This window comes from Adiantum capillus-veneris, chromosome 23 (assembly GCF_014529385.1).
Source record: "Adiantum capillus-veneris isolate H3 chromosome 23, ASM1452938v2, whole genome shotgun sequence".
Classification (NCBI taxonomy): domain Eukaryota; kingdom Viridiplantae; phylum Streptophyta; class Polypodiopsida; order Polypodiales; family Pteridaceae; genus Adiantum; species Adiantum capillus-veneris.
The window spans coordinates 145,374,134-145,392,630 of record NC_140953.1 but is presented as its reverse complement, the minus strand read 5'-3'; the positions used below and the strand labels follow the sequence as shown (position 1 = coordinate 145,392,630).

Below are 18,497 nucleotides of genomic sequence, written 5' to 3'. Positions count from 1 at the left end.
TAGCATATTGTTCCTTCATGTCATCTAACTCATGATGATAAGGAATTGACACAGCTGAAATTTGTGGCTTCCTTGATAACGCATCAGCCACAACATTCTTTTTGCCTTTCACATGCATAATCTGGAAGTGGAACATAGAAAGAATGTTTGCCCATCACATATGCTTTTCGGATAACTTTGACTGTGTCAAGAAGTAGCGCAAGGTATGATGGTCTATCTGGACAACAAAATCAGCACCTAAAAGGTAGTGCTTCCAGCTAGAAAGCGCATGAATCACGGCCAAGAGCTCTTTCTCATAGACTTGCATAGTCCTCTCTGGCCCTTGCAAAACTCGGCTTTCGTAAGCTACTACCCGTCCATCTTGCATTAGCACTGCTCCGATGCTACTGCCACACGCGTCACACTGGACCACAAATGACTTCCTGAGATCTGGCAAAACAATTACTCAATCTGAAGTCAACTTTTCCTTTAAGAGACTAAAAGCTAAAATCTCTTTTTGGGTCCATCTGAAGGTGACCTCTTTCTTTTGCAAAGCGTGAAGAGGTGATGCTATCTCTGCAAAATTCCTGATAAACCTTCTATAGTAGGAACACAATCCCAAGAAGCTTCTGACATCGTGCACAGTCTTCAAGTCTGGCCATGTTTTGATAGCTTTGACCTTTGCGGGATCCATTCTAACACCATCCTTTTAGACTATGTAGCATCGGCATGCAGCAAGGTTTTCAGAGCAACCAGGGCCAATTTGGGGTGCCATAGGGTCATTTTGGCATGGCTGGTTTTTCTGGACAGCAGTCAGATATGGCACCTCTGACGCAAAATGTTAATGGCCAAGATGTGCCGATGATGCCTACTACAGTGCCCATGTTGCAAACTATTCCTTATGACAATTTGGGGGCACTGGAAAAGCCGAAAGCTTACAAAGAAGGTAGGGCAGCTGTAAAGTTTAGCACTTTCAGTGGCTTCGAGGATAAAGCAAAGGCTCTCACTTTCCTCTAGCAGTTTGATACAGCTTATGCAAGAGGGAATTTTACAAAGGCCTCTAAAGTAAGGAAAGTTGTCACTTTCTTGAAGGACAATGCGCTTATATGGTGGACGACATTGTTAATGCAAGGACAAGCACCCGCCACTTGCGTCTACTTCAAGCAAATTTTTGCATCTGCTTAGCTGTCAAATGAATTTGAAGCCGGCGTCATGATAGATTGGCACCAGCTTACTTCGGCCACATGCAAGAGCTTGCTAGAGTACAATCGGAGGTTTTGTAAAGTGCTACTCTCAGTGACCTCCTACAAATTTGTGCCATTGACAGAGCAGATAGAGAAGTACTGTTGTGGGCTGCCTAAAGGGCTTCGGGACTATTGTACCAAGAACAGAGTGGCTACCGTCACCCAGCTCATAGAAGTTACTAACATTGGTCTTGCCTTGTTGAAAGGAGAGGACAGTGGGTTTCCGAGCAGTGAGAAAGGAGGGCAGCAAAAGAAAAATTCAGCGAAGAAGCCCTTTGTGAAAACGGGCTCCTAAAGCGTCACAGGGGTCAGAAAAGGCTACCAAAGACAAGGATTCAACCAGGACTTCTAGAGCGCAGGCAAAGAAACAAAAAGGAAGCCTTTTGTGTGCAAGTCACTCGAGAAAAAGAAGGTCCTATGGCTGAAAATAAATGCTTTATATGCGAGCAGCCTAGTCACTTTGCTACCAATTGTCCACAAAAGAAAAGACCAGCTGACTCAGATGATAAAGAGGACCAGAAAGACAAGAAGCCTAAACCCACGACAGGTTTGGTGCCATATATGTTGGGTGATAGGCCCAGTAGAGATGCCAGTGAGTTATGCGGGGCATGGGGTAAAGTTAGGGATCAGACGGCACTCATCTTCTTTGATCCAAGTGCCAAAGCAAACTTTAGCTGACCAGAGCTAGCTATGAAGCTGGGCATCAGAGCTAAAGAAATGGGATTCACAACACAGGCAAGGTTGGCATTACCTGCCCACTCAGAGTGTGTTACTCCCATTATTGGAAAGCTGCGTCTGCATATCCAGTCGTATGTAGACACAGAAGAATTTTATATCATGCCATTGGAAGGGTGTGATGCGCTACTTGGAATTCGTGGATGTTCAGAGTGCATGGCGTGCTGGATGTCTTTGGCAAGACGATCACCCTTCAGCATAGGGGCAAAACTAATGTTTTGGATGTAACGCTCAAAGGGGAATCTGTCCCTATTGTATCTACTTCTGCTATCACTTCTGTAATAAAGAATCATCTTTCTATGTACTTGATTTTTGCACGTGATGTCTCAGATAATGATCAGTCAAATTTATCTATGTTAGTTAAAGAAAGATCATCATTTTTTTCAAAAGTTTAGTGACTGTTTTTCTGATTCATTACCGTCGCAATTGCTGCCAGAGAGACCTAAGGACCATCGGATAGATTTGGTGCCAGGGTGTAGCCCACCAAATAGACCTCCCTACAGGCTCAGTGCGGCGCAGCAGAAATAGATTATGGGCCAGGTCGAGGAGTTATTAGAGAAGGGCTGATTCAGCCTAGTTCTTCACCCTTTTGCTCCCCAGTGCTCCTAGTACAGAAAAAGGATGGCTCATGGGGCATGTGTATTGATTACCGTGCGTTGAATAAGAATACCATCAAGAATAGGTTTCCTATTCCTAGAATTGATGATATTCTCGACCGTTTAGAGGGTGCTGCAATTTTCAGTAGGATAGACCTTAAGAGTGGGTACCATCATAATCGTATAAGGCCAGAGGATGTACACAAGACTGCGTTCAGAACGATATTTGGTCTTTATGAGTTTCTAGTGATGCCGTTTGGGCTAACAAATGCTCCTGCCACGTTCAACAGAATGATGGACCGGATTTTCCGCTTGCATCAACAGTTTGTTGAAACATTCTTCGATGACGTGATAGTCTATTCAAAGAATGAAGAGGAGCAACGATGAAACCGGCCCGTAGGGCGGTAGGCTTTGGCTTTCACCCGAAATTCTTTACTTACAGAGAGAGAGAGAGAGAGAGAGAGAGAGAGAGAGAGAGAGAGAGAGAGAGAGTACTTTGCAAAAAGGAACGTGCGACGGGAATTAACACTTAAGTACACACACGGCTCGGAAGCTAGAATGCTCCAAGCAGACGCCAACAACCTGTAGGCCCCAAAATTGGCACCCCTTTCGGTATTTCTTTATACTTTAACAGAGGGAATAAAACCTGTGATTTCCTACGAGCTGTCCCGCATAATCCGGGCTGAAATCCACCTGTTCTGGCCCGATTTCGGCAACATAAATGTGCTAGGACGCTTCACAGACAATATCCCCACGCAATAGATGGCTTTCCCGACGCATATAGACACTTTGCAAAACCTGGCGAGAATCTGCAGCACGCTGAATTCTCTGTTTTCTGCCCCGAAAATGCGCCAGATCACCTCTACAACGGTACCCTCGTGTCCCCAGACCTCTTGGGGGTATTAGGGACCGTTTAGGGCCGAAACCCTAAACCTGCAAAAATACACAGCAGGCTATAATTCCCTGTTTTGGGCTCCGTTTCACGAGCCGGTCGCATCTGTAGAAGGTCCTCGAGCTTCCGCACCTGTAGGGGTACTTGCCCTTTGAATCGGACAAGATTTCTCACGTGAAACCTCTCCCAATTCACTTGTACTTGCGGGGGATTAGCAACTAGCTAATCCAGTACCTATACCTGTGCAAGAGCTCTTGCCTCGGCAATCGCGCATGAACTCACACAACTATACATTAGTCAAATGAAGAGCACTCTTGTGGGGCATCACATAACTGCACATAGGGGAGAGAGAGAGAGCAGTGTATAGCGTGCAGGGCATCACTCCTAGCACCACAATGTACATAGAGTGGAAAGAAAGCACTCCATAGCTCTTAACCTATGACAGTTCTTGCAAAATGAGCCTCCCAGCTTAAAAATCAGCGCCAGCTCTTCATGCATGAGGAAAGTGCATTAAAATGCGCCACTTGGCACGATTACACGCATTTTTCCGTTTCGGGGTTGCCGCCTAAAAATCTCCCGACCGGTTGCCCAGTTGACTTCGCGGCAGAGTTGTAAAATGTTCCCCTTGTCATTCCGAAGGTAATGACGCGAACACATTTCACGGCCCAAAATAGCAGTTTCCTAATTTTTAGGAGATGCTTCCGTTGGGCTCCCACTGGTCTTCGGAATGACGCGAACACATTTCACGGCCCAAAATAGCAGTTTCCTAATTTTTAGGAGATGCTTCCGTTGGGCTCCCACTGGTCTTCTGACCATCTATCCTCATTGGGACAACATCCAAAAGTGCAATGTGGCCCAACTGTCGGATACTTTCTGTTGGTGATCCCATCTTGACTTTATGCCTTTATTGAGTTCACTTCCTAGTATCCACCAAATTGCTAAGTGCGACAAGGGGACCTACATGACCTTGGACTCAGCCTAGACATTCTCTTATTATACGAATTCCAGTGCCGACCAACTTCCCATCTACGGGTGAAACTACCGTTCACATTGGCCATACAATGTCCAACCATTTGCAACTAGAAAAAGAGGATCTCAAAAATAAAACAAAAATCATTGGAAAGAAACCAACAGCTAAGGTTAGCAGTTGCCATGTCCTTGTGACATAGTTAACAGCTGCCACGTCCTCGTGACACATTCAAGCAAGGAAAGAAGTAAAGATTTGTAGAAGTGTAAATTTTAAAGCTTGTCAACCATTTCAATTCCGCTACACCTAACATTGGTATCAAAGCTTTGAATATTTTGTATTATTCCATTAATCCCCAAAAAAAAATTCTCTCTCTTATGTTTGAGATCGTGTTTTGCAGTGTTTCGGGACACTCCTCCCACTCTTGGAACAACAGGCTTGCCATTGCACGTCGGACCGTGCGCCTTGAGCGTCCGAAAATAGCAACCGAGTGTATACCGGGTTTTGCATGCAGGGTGCGCCGACAAGGGGGTAGATAGTTGTCTCAAAGATAAGTTTGCCACCTTCCTTGAGCAAAAAGGCGGAAATCCTTGCGTGGTCAAGACTCGTAGCAATATGGAGACCTCTCACAATCCAGAAGGTGAGCAAATTAGGCAAGCAAATTCGTCCTTTAGATCTTCTAAGAAACCCGCCCCATACTCCACCTATCCCTCCACCCTTGCCACCCAATCCCATGGAGATGATGATGCAGCAAGATGAGCCACCACGACAAGAATGTGCGGAAGCAGTGAAGCGAGGGGGATATCGATCGGCCGCCGAAGCCGAGGCTCATAGACAGGAGCGCAAGATAGACCACATGCTAGACAAGAAGAGAGGGCAATCATGCGTGATCTAATCACCTCCCTTGCCATTTGATCCGATTCCTCCTCATCACAGCCTGATTATGACAAGCTTTCCAAGACCATCGCCGAGGAGATCAATGTTGCACGAACCATCGACGAATCAATTCCCGAGAAGATTACCTTCAATGAGTATGACAATAAGATGGATGCAATTGTCATCTATTCTTGGTTGCATCAATTTACATCTTACTTTGTTGTCGTTAGAAAATCTAATAGTAATAAAGTTCTCTTGGCTTCTATGCATCTCACGGTTGATGCTACCACCTCGAAGGATGAGTGAATGGAGCAGGAGGATGATGCACACAAGGCGGCCCATGGCGAGTCTCTCCGCATTCCCCTCTTGAGCTTAGTTGGGAGAAGTACGTGGAGGATCTAAGGACTCGCTTCTTGCCTCCACAATACCTGAAGAGATTGAAGGAGGATTTTCGGGCTGTCTTAACAAGGTAAACCTGTGATGTCATTTGCTAACCGTGCGTCCTAGTTAGGTCGAAAATTGAGGACATTGGATGGGTCTTTGGATTGGACCACTCAATCAAGTTTGACGTGGAAGCCGGTGATTCAAAGACCTTACAAGAGGCGATACGCTTGGCTCAACTTCAAGAAATAAAGCACAATAAGGGTAAACTCAAGATGGCCTACGGTAATAGTAACTCTTTCTCAATTGACTTCTCTATAGGCAAGGACAAAAATTCTAATGAGAATGGTAACAATAAAAAGAACTCTCCAAATTCTTCTTCTCAATTTAATTCTCAATCTACAGCTCAATCTAAGAATGACAAAGATAAGGATAAGGTGAAGGAAAATATGATAAAACGATCGTACTCCATACGAGGCAGCTTTTGACTGACCATATCAGTCTTTGTTGACTAGGTCTATTTTCAAAGTTCATGATGCTAATCTTGTAGTCAATCCTATGCGGAGGTACTCGAGTGTTAAGCTTCGCCTTAGCAAGCTCAAGAGTCCTAGTCAAGGCATGCTAATTAGCATCGACAGGATGTCGACATCATTCAAGGCGGGTGATTGGGTGTTTTTAAGGATTATGAAGCAACGTCTCAAGCAAGTTGATAAGAAGTGTCCTAAACTTTCCTTCCATATGTATGGTTCGTTTCTGTCACGTGACACATCCAACCCTATGTGTCCGTGGACAAGCTACAGCATGATCAGGGTTCAGTCCGTCCAGTCAAGTCTAGATTAGCAGTGATCTGGCACTTTTGTGAGTCTATTCGTAGACCGTGCATGCCCAGTCACTTAGCATAGATGCATATCCTCTGGTTGCACACAGCATGATCATCAGTATTCCCTTCAGAATCCATCAGATTCAATCAGGGGAATTTTCCAGTGCATTTAGCCTATTTTCCCTATTTTTGGTTATTTTCACTTATTATTTTAAGTAACTTTCCAACAAAAGTAGGTAGGGCAATTTTGCTAAGTTAATATATAAGCAAACCCAAGTTAGCACTTTCTGGCAGAAGAGGCAGCAGGAGCTCCCCGCTCAAAAGGCAACTTCTCAACAGAACCACAGAACCCCCCCCAACCTTGGCGCTACCTTCTCCATTGGCTAGCGTTTTTGGTTCCAACAGTGACCCTCCAAGATCTGGCGTTTTCAGCATTGCATGGATCGTCATCCTCACCAGCAATACCTAGCGACTGCAGATCCCCCATATTGTCATCAGATTCACTAACGCTAGCAGAAGGCACTTCAGCGTTTTTGGATTTCAGGCCCCGATCAGCCTAGCGTTTTTGGCTAAGCGACAGAGCAACATCAGCGTTTTGTTTTCAGCCTGCTCTGCAGCCGAGTACTCAGCGTTTTCAGCATATACAGAAGGTAGCAGATACATCCCAATTGGTTGCAGCAGTTCCCCCATTTTCAGCCCATGAAAACGCAGCCAAAACAGTCATTTTCAGCCACCGAAACAGTCCCAAAAATCAGCAGATAGAAGACCACAGATTTCAGCCATCAAGTCGTCGTCATCGTCATCCGCATAGTCCAAGTTGCATCAGTCCATTGCATACGCATTGTACCACTTTGTGCAATCAAAAAGTAGACCACTCTCGCCGACGATTCGGCGAGAGTGGGGCCTTCGGAGGAGGGTTTTACATCGTCTCTGGTGTCGTATCTCTCTTCTCTCTCTATCTCTCAGTCTTATACACTTGCACGCACAGTGTCCATTCACTTTGTTTGTGATCATAGCACTTTCCATTAAGAACGGAAGGCTCTCCCTTCCATAAGAACTAAAAGGAACCTTGAGCACAGTTCGGAGCACTCATCTTGAGCAAAGCGCAAACAATCATTCCGCTGCACCTAACAGTTTCCTATAGTCAAAAAGGTAAATGATGTAATTACGCTTATCACCTTCTTGGACAATGCACAATGTTTTTCATGTTTCTTGGCTTAAAATTTTTCAGGGTGATCCTCCAAGGAGCATTCCAGACGAGAAGCACTCAGAGATAGTTGACAAAGCCGATGTTATGGAGTTGGAACAGATCCTTTTGTATCGATTCAAGCATGAAACAAAGAAACAAGCGAGACAAGGATCGAGGAAAACATGAAGCTGCTTGGGTGGACGAGGAATTTTTTATCAACTATCCAGATTTGCTAGCCTCATACAAGGAGACCTGCAGGTCGCAGGAGTGGATGTCACGTGCACATGGCTGAAGGCTCTATGTGCCACATGGACATGCTTCATCGACTTCCAGAGCCATTCTATACATATCTCTAGATAGGAGTGTTTAGAATCCTAAGAGGATTAATACCGGCAACTTTGTGAGCCTGCTTGCAAGACCTTCATGTCCGAACAAGCCCATTAGATCTGGTTTTCCAGCTTTGGAACCCTCTTGCATAAATGGTTTTTACGTGCATTTTGGCATATGTTATTACACTTTGATAGGCATTTGACATGACGTGCATGTAGATCTAGGCTAGAGAAACGTATCGGTCCAGCTCTTTTATCAAATGGTTGATCAATGAGTTATGGCCATTCTATCGCCTGAAACTCACAAGTGCGCACATTTGCACATTTTTCCGACCTTGGCACATTTTCTCGACTTGCCACCCAAAAAATCAATATAAAAGAAGCAGCAAGGCCAGTGTTTTTTCATAAGCTTTGGAGTGCCAATTGCACACCTGCCTAGCGTTTCTCTCTCCTGCAGTCCCTTCGCGTTTTGCTCCACAGCGCAACCATCAGCTGGATCAACCAGCATTTTGAAGTTTGGCCCCGTTTCCTCACATCTCCTAACGATATGTCCCTACTGCAGCCCCGACCTTTCGGCAATCCATCGAGACTCTTCTTCGTCATTCCCTCACCGCATCAAGTGCTCCCATTGCTGTCTATCATCTGTTCCATCATCAACTGCGTTTTCAGCCCTGCTAAGCGTGTCAAATCTGCTACGTTTTTGCAGCCAGATCTATGTTTTTGGAGATAGCCATCGGCCCTTCATTCCTCTTACATTGGAAGCGCAATTCAGCCCCCTTGGTGGCCATTTGCAACCCCACATCGAGACGGATCCAAAGGTGCATCAAATCAACCCGGAGGTGCTTCATTTTGAAGAGTTTCCGCGGCAAGATTCCCCCTTCGAGTCGGTAGAGTCTAAAAGTCGGGTATTGCACGTGTGTACATTCCATTTACGCAATCAAAAGCAAATACCACATTGACAATGATGTGGAGGGCCCTATAAAGGGTCAGTTGGAACCCTATCAGGTCTCTCTCTCTCTCTCTCTCTCTCTCTCTCTCTCTCTCTCTCTCAAAGGAACCATTATTCGTGCTAAGTAGCATACATTCAAGCAAGGAAAGAAACAAAGATTTGTGAAAGTGTGAAGTTTAGATCTTGTCAACCATTTCAATTACGTTGCACCTGACACTCTAGAACCACTGCATCTGGGAACGGAACTCTGCTATTCTGTATCGACTCTCTCTCTCTCTCTCTCTCTCTCTCTCTCTCTCTCTCTCTCTCTCTCTCTCTCTCTCTCTCTCTCTCTCTCTCTCTCTCTCTCTCTCTCTCTCTCTCTCTCTCTCTCTCTCAACCCTAGCGGTACATCTCTCCATCGTCCTCAGCCTCCCCCTGGGCGAGGGGCTGCCCTATGGGGGGGCGTCAACATAGAGCCCTGCCTTGCCAGCGTGCAAGTTCTTTGCCCCTGCAGCTCACGCCCTCGACTGGGCTCTGTACACGATTGGTGACACGCAGTGAGTCTCTGCCAGACCTCGTCCTCGAGTCTGTCCACGAGTCTCTGTCTAACCTCGTCCTCAAGTCTGCCCGCGAGTCTCTGCCCGACCTCGTCCTTGAGTCTGCCCGCGAGTCTGCCGACTAAACTCCATGAACGCTGGCAGTGCTGCTGAAGCCACTTGAGGCAGCCCACCACTAGGCCCTAAGTATCACTAACCATCTTCCACTAAAGGAGTTCACACATCTTTGCTACCCTCCAAGTAATCACCATGGCAACTCGGGCCTCATCTCGAGGTAAACCCACCTTTGTCGGGGTCATGGCAACACCGCCAAAGATGGACAACATCAATCGTCTTCAAAATGAAGTCGAAAGACTTCACAAAGAGAATAAGGAGTTGAAGCAAAGACTTGTCACCATCGAAGCTCGGCTCACCACAATGAAAGACTGCAAGAAAGAGAAGATGGAACATATGGAAATCAAGATCAATAGAACAAAGGCAGGAGTAGAGACCATCCTCACAAAGGAGGTCAAGACTCAAGTGTAGGATGTCATCTCCCACAAGGTGGAAGATCGTGTGGCGTCCACGCTACGCAAACGACAACGCCGAGAGGATATCGCCCTCAATGTTCGCATTGGTGGGCTTCCAAGTGATTGGAAAGGGGAAGGGGACCTCAAATTCAACGAGTCCTTTGCTCGCATCCAAACAACAATCCACATGGTACAATCGGGGCCATCAACAATCACCTCCCTTACACACGAACATCGCACCAACCATGCAATCCTCACTTTCAAGACCAAGGCGGATCGAATCAAACTCCTTGAGCAATCGAGGCTTCTCAAGGATACTAAAATTTGGTTTGCAAAAGATCTTACACCAGCCCAACTCAAACAGAAGAAGGCAGAACTCCAAAAGATGCGAGAAGCGCGCACGGTAGGGAAATAGGCAGTTTATCGAAGAGGCAAATCCATTATCCAAGAGTTCCGAACTCCCAAACCGGCTCCCCCCTCACCTACCCCTCCTTAGGTTTTGTTCATTTTATCTTATCTTCTCTTTTCCACCACTCGTTGGACCCTCAGTCCTTGACAATTGAGATGTATCTATCAACCCTTCACTCATAAAGAACTCTCTGTAATGTTTTGTTTCGGTCCCATAGGTCATATCTGACCTCCGTGGACGATAATTCAATCTCTCTCTCTCTCTCTCTCTCTCTCTCTCTCTCTCTCTCTCTCTCTCTCTCTCTCTCTCTCTCTCAGCCGTTTTTACCTAGTAGACAACAGTTCACTCTTTTGATCATAACTTCTTTATCCAAACTCCGATCTCGGTGATCTATAGCCTCAATCGAAGAGCACGACACCCTCTACGCATTGATATAAAAACAGAAAATTTCAACGTTATGGAAGGATTTTTTGCAGCAGCATTTTAGAAGTGAACAAGTTCGGGGCATTTGACTCTCGTCTCTTATTTTACATACAATGTCTTCCGGCACTCGCGAGGGTTCTTCTTCTTCAACAAGGTCCACAACCATTGTTGAAAATGATCCAAAATCTCGGAAGTGTGGAGATAGCAACACAACCACTCAACCACAACATCGGAAACCATGATCATGGCATACTTGGTATCGTTGCAAGAGACCATAAACAAGCAAGAAGAAGATTTACCGGCACTTGCAATGAAGAATGGCATGCAAAGGGTTCTTGTGGTTGAGAATGAGAATCTCAAAAGCACACTTGAGATATGCAAACAACATGTTTGATGCAACTTCAAGAGCAAGTCAAGGAATGTAAACGCTCTCTTGTGAAATTGAATGCTTTCAAGGAGCGAAAGAGCAAAGTGTAGCATGACCATGTATTGAAAGAGGAGATATTTGACACCATGAGCCGGGATGTATGCGACATGAAAAATGTATGCACAAACAAGTCATGGGTTGATGTATGTAATAACAATGTGGTTCTTAACTCCTCCCTTATGCAAGCTATGCCTCAAACAAAGCATATTGAGAATGTGGACGTAGAGAAGTTGAAGGAACGGGAGCGACGTTCTAAGAACATTGTAATTCGTGGATTTCCCGAAGAGAAGTAGAGACACCTCATTCTCTTGCCATTGTTATCGAAGATTTCTTCAAAAACCTTTTTGGAATGTCAAGAGTTGGTTTACGGAGCACATAGAGTGAATAAGCAAGGAGCTCCTCACTCTGAAGAACAGCTAATTGTATGAACCATGTCAAATGAGACCAAACAAAAGATTATCCTTGATAATAGTTGGATTTATTTGAGGGATACAAAATGTTTTGTATATGAAGATCGCACTATCAGGCAACAAAATATGCGTCGCAAGGCATATGAGGAGAGAAATAAGAAAAACAAGATCTCTCATGAAGAAAATGTGCCCAAGGAGAAGGCAAGTCCCTCAAGCAAACAGGAATGTGCGACCTATGAGGTCGAGTTCCAATTGAAAGTATACTTTTGGAATTGCAATGGATACCCATAGAATGGGGGGGGGGTGACATAGATGAATTAACACACAAAGCCAATGTTGTACTTCTTGTTGAAACTTGGAAGCATGATACACAGAGGATTACTGGGTTGGAGGATCACAATGTACATTCATTGATGTAGTCAAGGATCTCAAGCAATAAAAAGAGCACGAAGGGGTAGCATGCATGGTTAAGAAAAGATTGGAAGATTTTGTATCAATTGTGAAAGATAACAGGCATAAAAGTTATGTATGGCGGAAAATTATTACACTTAAAAGAGGACCCATTTTTGTAGCCGGTTGCTACATTCCTCATCATGGTTCCCCCTTTTATGCTTGCATGGATAGAGATCAGTCATTTTTTAATTTAGAGAAGAACATTGCTTATTTTAAAGGCAAAGGTGATGTTATTGTCTTTGGAAATATGAATGCTCGCACAAAAACATTGCAACATGATACTCAACAATTTGATATGCCATATATTTCAAGAGAGTTGGAGGAATTTCACTTGTATGATCGTACTTCAATGGATAAGAAAGAGTCGGATCGCTATAGAAAGTTACTTTACATATGTGCAATAGCACGAATACACTCATTGCCAATGGTGCATCTTTATGAGAGGAACTTGATAGATTTACATGTAGAAAACACAATGGGGATAGTGTGATTGACTATATGCTACTCTCCGAAGCCATCGCGCATCGCATAAAGAGTTTTATTGGCCAATGGACTCCCGAATCAGAACATCGAACCTTATATATTGACCTTGCATGTGGAGAAACAACTAATCATGATAATCTCAGCCAAAGGGAAGAGAAATTGTCACTTTGTATAAATTTCAAATGGGTATCAATGTATATTGAAATGGTTGAGCAAAAGTTATGGATGACAAAGCTTTAATATGACATACCATTGAAAACTAAATGGGAAGTTTTCATAAAAAGTTATTTATTCTTGTGTTAAAGAATGCTTTGCCATTAAGCATATCCGTGGTATCAACAAAGATAGATCACGCAAAAGATAGTTTAATAAAGAATGTCAAGATGCTTGAAAGTCCTTGACAAAGCTTGATGCAACTATAGGCAAAGACAACTATCAAATTTATTTGCATACATACAAGGCATTGATTCAAGAGAAGAGAAGAAGATGAAAAGTCAAGCATCAAATTTTTCAACTCCAAGAAAAGGCATGTGTATGTGGAAGATTTTAGAGAAACTTCAAAGGCAAGCGAATTGAGAGTTTTGGTAACTTGAGTCTTGTAGATATGTACACACATTCTAGGCAACTATACGAGCAACCAAATGTTAGAAGATGCCATTTTATGATTCACTTCCATGTATACCCTCTTTTTTTACTATTGAGGGCGTTAAAGTTTTGGCATCTCAAGTGAACTGCCCAATGTGATCCCATTATTTAGTTTGGCTTTCAGGTACTTATTTTACTTATTTGTCAAAGTCTTCGGTAGGGCAATTTACTGAGGTTGCTATATAAGCAACCCCTTGCCTCCATTGTGTACACATTTAGTTATTCATTGCCAAGGTTCATTGGTTCAGGAGACTCTCTCTCTCTCTCTCTCTCTCTCTCTCTCTCTCTCTCTCTCTCTCTCTCTCTCTCTCTCTCTCGTGCTCACTCCCCTTAGTCTCTACGCTTCCGCATCGTCGACTTTGACATGGTATCAGAGCTTTGTCGCTGTTGAAGGCCTTGATGAAGGAACTGTCCCAAAGGAGCAAAGAAGAAGAGGAGGCGCCCATCGCCCCCCACCCCGCTGGTCCAACTTGTCGCCAAAAAACCCCTCTCTACCCCAACGTTTTCAAAAACGCTAGGCGTTTTCCAGCCTTACGGCCTCCTGCCCACTCCAGCCTTACAGGCGTTGCCCCAGCCAGTCTCGCCGGCACCATCAGATGGCAGCGCTTTGAAACGCTGCTTGCTACCCCTGCCTGTGCGAAAATTGCACCTACGTTTTGAAACGCTCTTGCTGACGCCACTGCTGTCCCCCAGCCCAACAGCGTCCTAACCCTACCCTTCAACCCCCTGCGTTTTAAAACGCATGTCTTGGCAGCAATGCGGCACCCTCTTTCAGCAAGTGAACCCAACGTTTTGAAACGCCGTAGGCTGTGAGTTAGCCCTCTGCTATAGTGACCCGAAGCCCAAGAGGGCCATCGAACAAGCTAGGCTTGGAAGACGAAGAAGGTGGACTTTGGAGTTGAAGAGAGGATGCGCATCAGTTTGCCTCAGTGTCTTGTTCGATAGAGTAAAGGAGAAGCTTGGACGAGAAGACGGGGAATCTGGAGCTCAACTTAGGGTTTTCGAGCCCAGATTTGGAGCGGCTTGGGAGATGCAAAGAAATTAGAGCTAAAGAGAGGGAAACTTTGGAGATTTGTGAGGCTTGTTTTGTGCGGCCACTTTGGAGTGCGAGAAGGTACCAGATTACCAAATCTTGAAACTTCAGCATGGCCCCCCCCTTGCTTGAGCGCCTGCGACAACAGCGACCAAAACCAACAAGTGGCTATGCATCGTCGACTTTGACATGCAGCGGGCTTGAAAAGTTGGTCACTCACAAAGCAAAAGATCTTTAAGGTATCAAGCCGAAAATGATTAAATGGACAAAAGATCTTACACATGAGTGGATATGTGATATGTTCAACCTTGCACTTCAACATGGTATGCCTTGTGATTGGAGCACTAATTGGGTCAAGTCTTTGCATAAGGAGAGGATGTAAAGAATGTAAATAGCTACCAGATTATAATGATTGGGTCTCTTATGGCAAAGTTGTTTTTATACATAATGGAGATAAAATTGAGTCGTTGGGCTAAAGAAAATGGAAAGCGTGCAAAAAGGCAAGCGGGTTTTCGTCGACGCCATAGTACCATTGATCATCTTGTCACTCTTCGTGTTCTCAAGGAGGAAAGTCGATTAAAAGACAAGCGATTATATTGTGGCTTTGTAGACTTTAAGAAAGCCTTTATATGATTCCACGTAACAATTTATGGAGAAGGATGCAAGAACTCCAAGTGCCAAGTGAAGAAACACAGACTGACTCACAACAAACTGGGTCACAAAGAAAGGAAAGTTCATCAAAACCTACTGAGGACAAAGGCAAAGGCAAAGAGTTGGTAGGGGAGAAGCGCCCATCCACTGACACGGATACTGGTTCTGTTGCTAAAAAGCCAAGATCACTAGATTTAGTGAAGAACCCTGCTTTTAGAAGATTGTCGATCCCCTCGTTTACCTTCTAGACATAATTGAGTTTCATTCTATACCTTTGCAGGCTCACTAGTGTAGCATTTGGTTTCATCGTATCCCGGTGTTGACACTATTCTGGATTGACTCCTTTCAAATCAATGTGTTTCCATGCACAGACATCTTTGTATTTATGAAATAAAGCCTTAGATTTTTCCTGAATCTCTCACTTCAAATGTTTGCTGATCTTCACCATTCTGGGGCTTTCATTTGTGTTGAGATTCCATTCTTTGATCTCCTGATTATGCTTACGGTTTCTCGGATATATGAGAAGGTAATGTGTCAATTGCGCATGGGAAGAGGAATTTCAAAAAAATTTGCAAGCACTATTGGGGTTAAACAAGGATGTCCGTTGACACAAACTCTCTTTGATCTATGCATCAATCAATTAGAAGAAATGGTACTTGAGTTTATGCAAGAAGAAGGCATTAAAGAGGTCGATATTTGCAATGCGGTAATGATGATTTTGTCGTATATGAATGATGTGGTCCTTCTAGCACACTTTAGAGGATACACAAAAGCTTATGGTTGTCCTTGAGAACTTTTGCTTGCATAGTGGATTGATTGTGAATGAATTCAAAACAAAGGTTATCCTTGTGAAAACCAATCTTAAGGAGAAGCCATGCATTGTGTACAACAACGAGACACTTGAAGTTGAGAGCTTTAAGTACCTTTAGCCTTGAGGTTCCAACCAATCACAAGTGGCACGAATGTTTGGAAGGCGAAAACAGAGCGTACTATGATTTGAAAACATGTGTGATGCGGAAAACATCTAGTATTGGATTCTCAAGAAGTATGGTTTTGACACATTGGTGACACCGGTTCTTCTTTATGGAATTGAAGTGTGGGATGGGAGCATCTCAAAGTCTACTTAAAAAGAGTTTGAGAATGTCCAAAAGCGTTTCTTAGAAACTTTCTCCAAGTTAAGACACAAACAACATATATACTCCTACTTCTGGAGTCGGGATCTCTTTCAATTGAGGTTATGGGCATGGAAAGGGTTGTGCAGTACATGATAAAGATGCATCAAAACGACTTCCTACAATTGCCTGGGAAGCATGCAAAAAAGTTCAAAGGACGCATAAAAGTAAGATCTTGAGCACGGGATGGATGCAAGACATAACTCCCAAGACTGACGCCCGTTTCAGTCTCTCTTTCATGATTGATCACACAAAAGTACCATAGCCAAGGGTCCTCTCTCTCCGCAGTGCTCCCAAGCTAATCTAATGGAAGCTTTGTTTATAAACCTTGTACAAGCCCCTAAACTGGGCGCCAAAAGCTGTGTTTTTCATCTGCAAACGCTTGAGCCGAAAACTCATGCAAAAAAGCCTTGGATATGGATTGCCACACGGCAGCTCGTTTTACATTGAGCAGCCGCATGCCATGCGTATTGTGGCCCACATTAGTATTTGGTCCTTCCTTTTATGTTCAGTGGCCATTGTATAGCCATCGGCCACCATATGGCCATGCCACATCATCTCACTTGTGACATTTACAAAGGGCATGAACTCTTCTCTAGCACGCAACTGTCGTAATGCTTGACATTCAACGCATTGAGTTTGATTGTGACTCAGTATTTGTGATGTGATTCTGAACATCAAATGATTTTGCAATGATTCTGAACATCAAATGGTGGATTGGCGTAAGAATGGCCTCTACATTTCTAAGGATTCTTTGCAAATGAAAGTTTCTATTGTGATTCACGACATAAGATCTCATAACATCTCTGTAGCCCAATAAAAGAGCTCTCTCTCTCTCTCTCTCTCTCTCTCTCTCTCTCTCTCTCTCTCTCTCTCTCTCTCTCTGTGTGTGTGTGTGTGTGTGTGTGTGTGTGTGTGTGTGTGTGTTGTGCTATTCTATCAACATTGTGCGATCTTGGTCAAGAGAAGGTTACGTGGAGAAGGCATCAGTGAAGTCTCAGAAATTGGCAAATAATTGGCAAGCGAGATGCGGCAAAGGAGCTGAAGCCTGAAAGTACACCCCCGTCTGGCAAGCAACTTACTTACGCGTCCCCAAAGCAATAGCGTACCTGGGAGACAGCGTTCGCAGCATCAGGGCAGGAAAGGCCAATGTTGCACAAAGTTGTTTGAACGAAAGAGGCAAAAGGGCAGGTGCTGTCGGGCACCTGCGTGTGATGGGGGGCTGCAGAGAACAGGGCCGAGGGCAGGTCCCAGAGACCCGTGTCTTCATTGCCATCTTCTGATGGTCGAGCGCAAGCGTGAAGGAGTAATGTGAAACGAGGTGCTGTGCTGTTCTTCACTATCAGCGCCAGGCGATACATCGTGATTCGTCACAGACTTGCCATGGATGATGGAGGCTGGAGCATACGCAACCCTGGTCCTCGGTCCTTCAGGCAGCAGCCAGCAGCTACTTCGCATTTCAAACTTTAAAGGGAAAATTACCAAAATACCCCTCTAATTTGTGGAAATTCCCAAAATACCCTTCAAATTTCAAAAATTCCCAATATACCCCTCATATTTTGTCAAAAAATCCCAAAATGCCCTTCAAATTTTCCAAAATTCCCAAAATACCCCTGGTTGTGAGAGTAAATTTATACAAAAATTAAAAAAATTGTAGCTTTTCATAAGAAGACTGATTGTCTATGAATACAGGATACTAAAACTAGAATTTGAGCTGGTTATGTAGGCTTTGGAGATGAATTGCTTCATTATTTTTAGACATAATTGTTTTTTTTTGGATTTGTGACAAATTACATGCTAAGCACTAAAAAACGGATATACATTGTCAAAAGAGAATAAAGATTAGGAAATCGTGAACAATCCAGCTAAAATAGATACAAGGGTATTTTGGGAATTTCCACAAATTAGAGGGGTATTTTGGTAATTTTCCCAACTTTAAACAACCTTTGAGATTCCAAAAGGGATACTAGGTTAAGGCGTGTGTCACACACGTCTGCCTGGACGTGTGAGTTTGAAGTGGCAAAAAACTTATGGTTTACGGAGCACATAGAGTGGGTAAGCAAGACGCACCTCATCAATTCTCGACAATGATCCAGGGCAAGGTCATGTAATCCTACTTTATTGCTATCCAGCTTATCTCACTGCTTTGGAATCCGCGATGTTTTTCCTCCATCGTCAAGGTTAGTAGTAGGTCAGGTTATTAACATGTCGAGCATATGAAAGAACAACTGTCTCTTGTGGGTGCCGTGTAAAGCATCGCTTGTTGGGGCGTGCTTAGAAAAATGAAGAGAGAGAGAGAGAGAGAGAGAGAGAGAGAGAGAAGGGGGGGGGGGGGGGGGGAGATTAAACAATTGTGGTATCCTACAATTGGTAAGCTCAACTACCA

At 44.2% G+C, this 18,497-nt stretch overlaps 1 protein-coding gene across 3 annotated transcripts in view; it reads right to left on the bottom strand.

Moving 5' to 3' along the window:
* The window catches only part of LOC147428763 (Metallo-hydrolase/oxidoreductase superfamily protein), a 128,716-nt gene extending 111,146 nt beyond the window's left edge, over positions 1-17,570 (bottom strand). The window contains exons 1-2 of one of the 3 annotated variants that reach the window (XM_086497727.1): positions 17,317-17,455; positions 17,086-17,220 (exon numbers count right to left, since the gene is read on the bottom strand). Coding sequence is in view for 2 of the 3 variants with exons in the window: in XM_086497726.1 (XP_086353852.1) it covers positions 17,221-17,472 (252 nt within the window). In the remaining variant the exon portion in view is untranslated. Of the gene's footprint in view, positions 1-17,085 lie in introns of all 3 variants that reach the window. The other 2 variants (XM_086497726.1, XM_086497725.1) reach the window with 2 other exon arrangements.
* Positions 17,571-18,497: the final 927 nt, after the last annotated feature.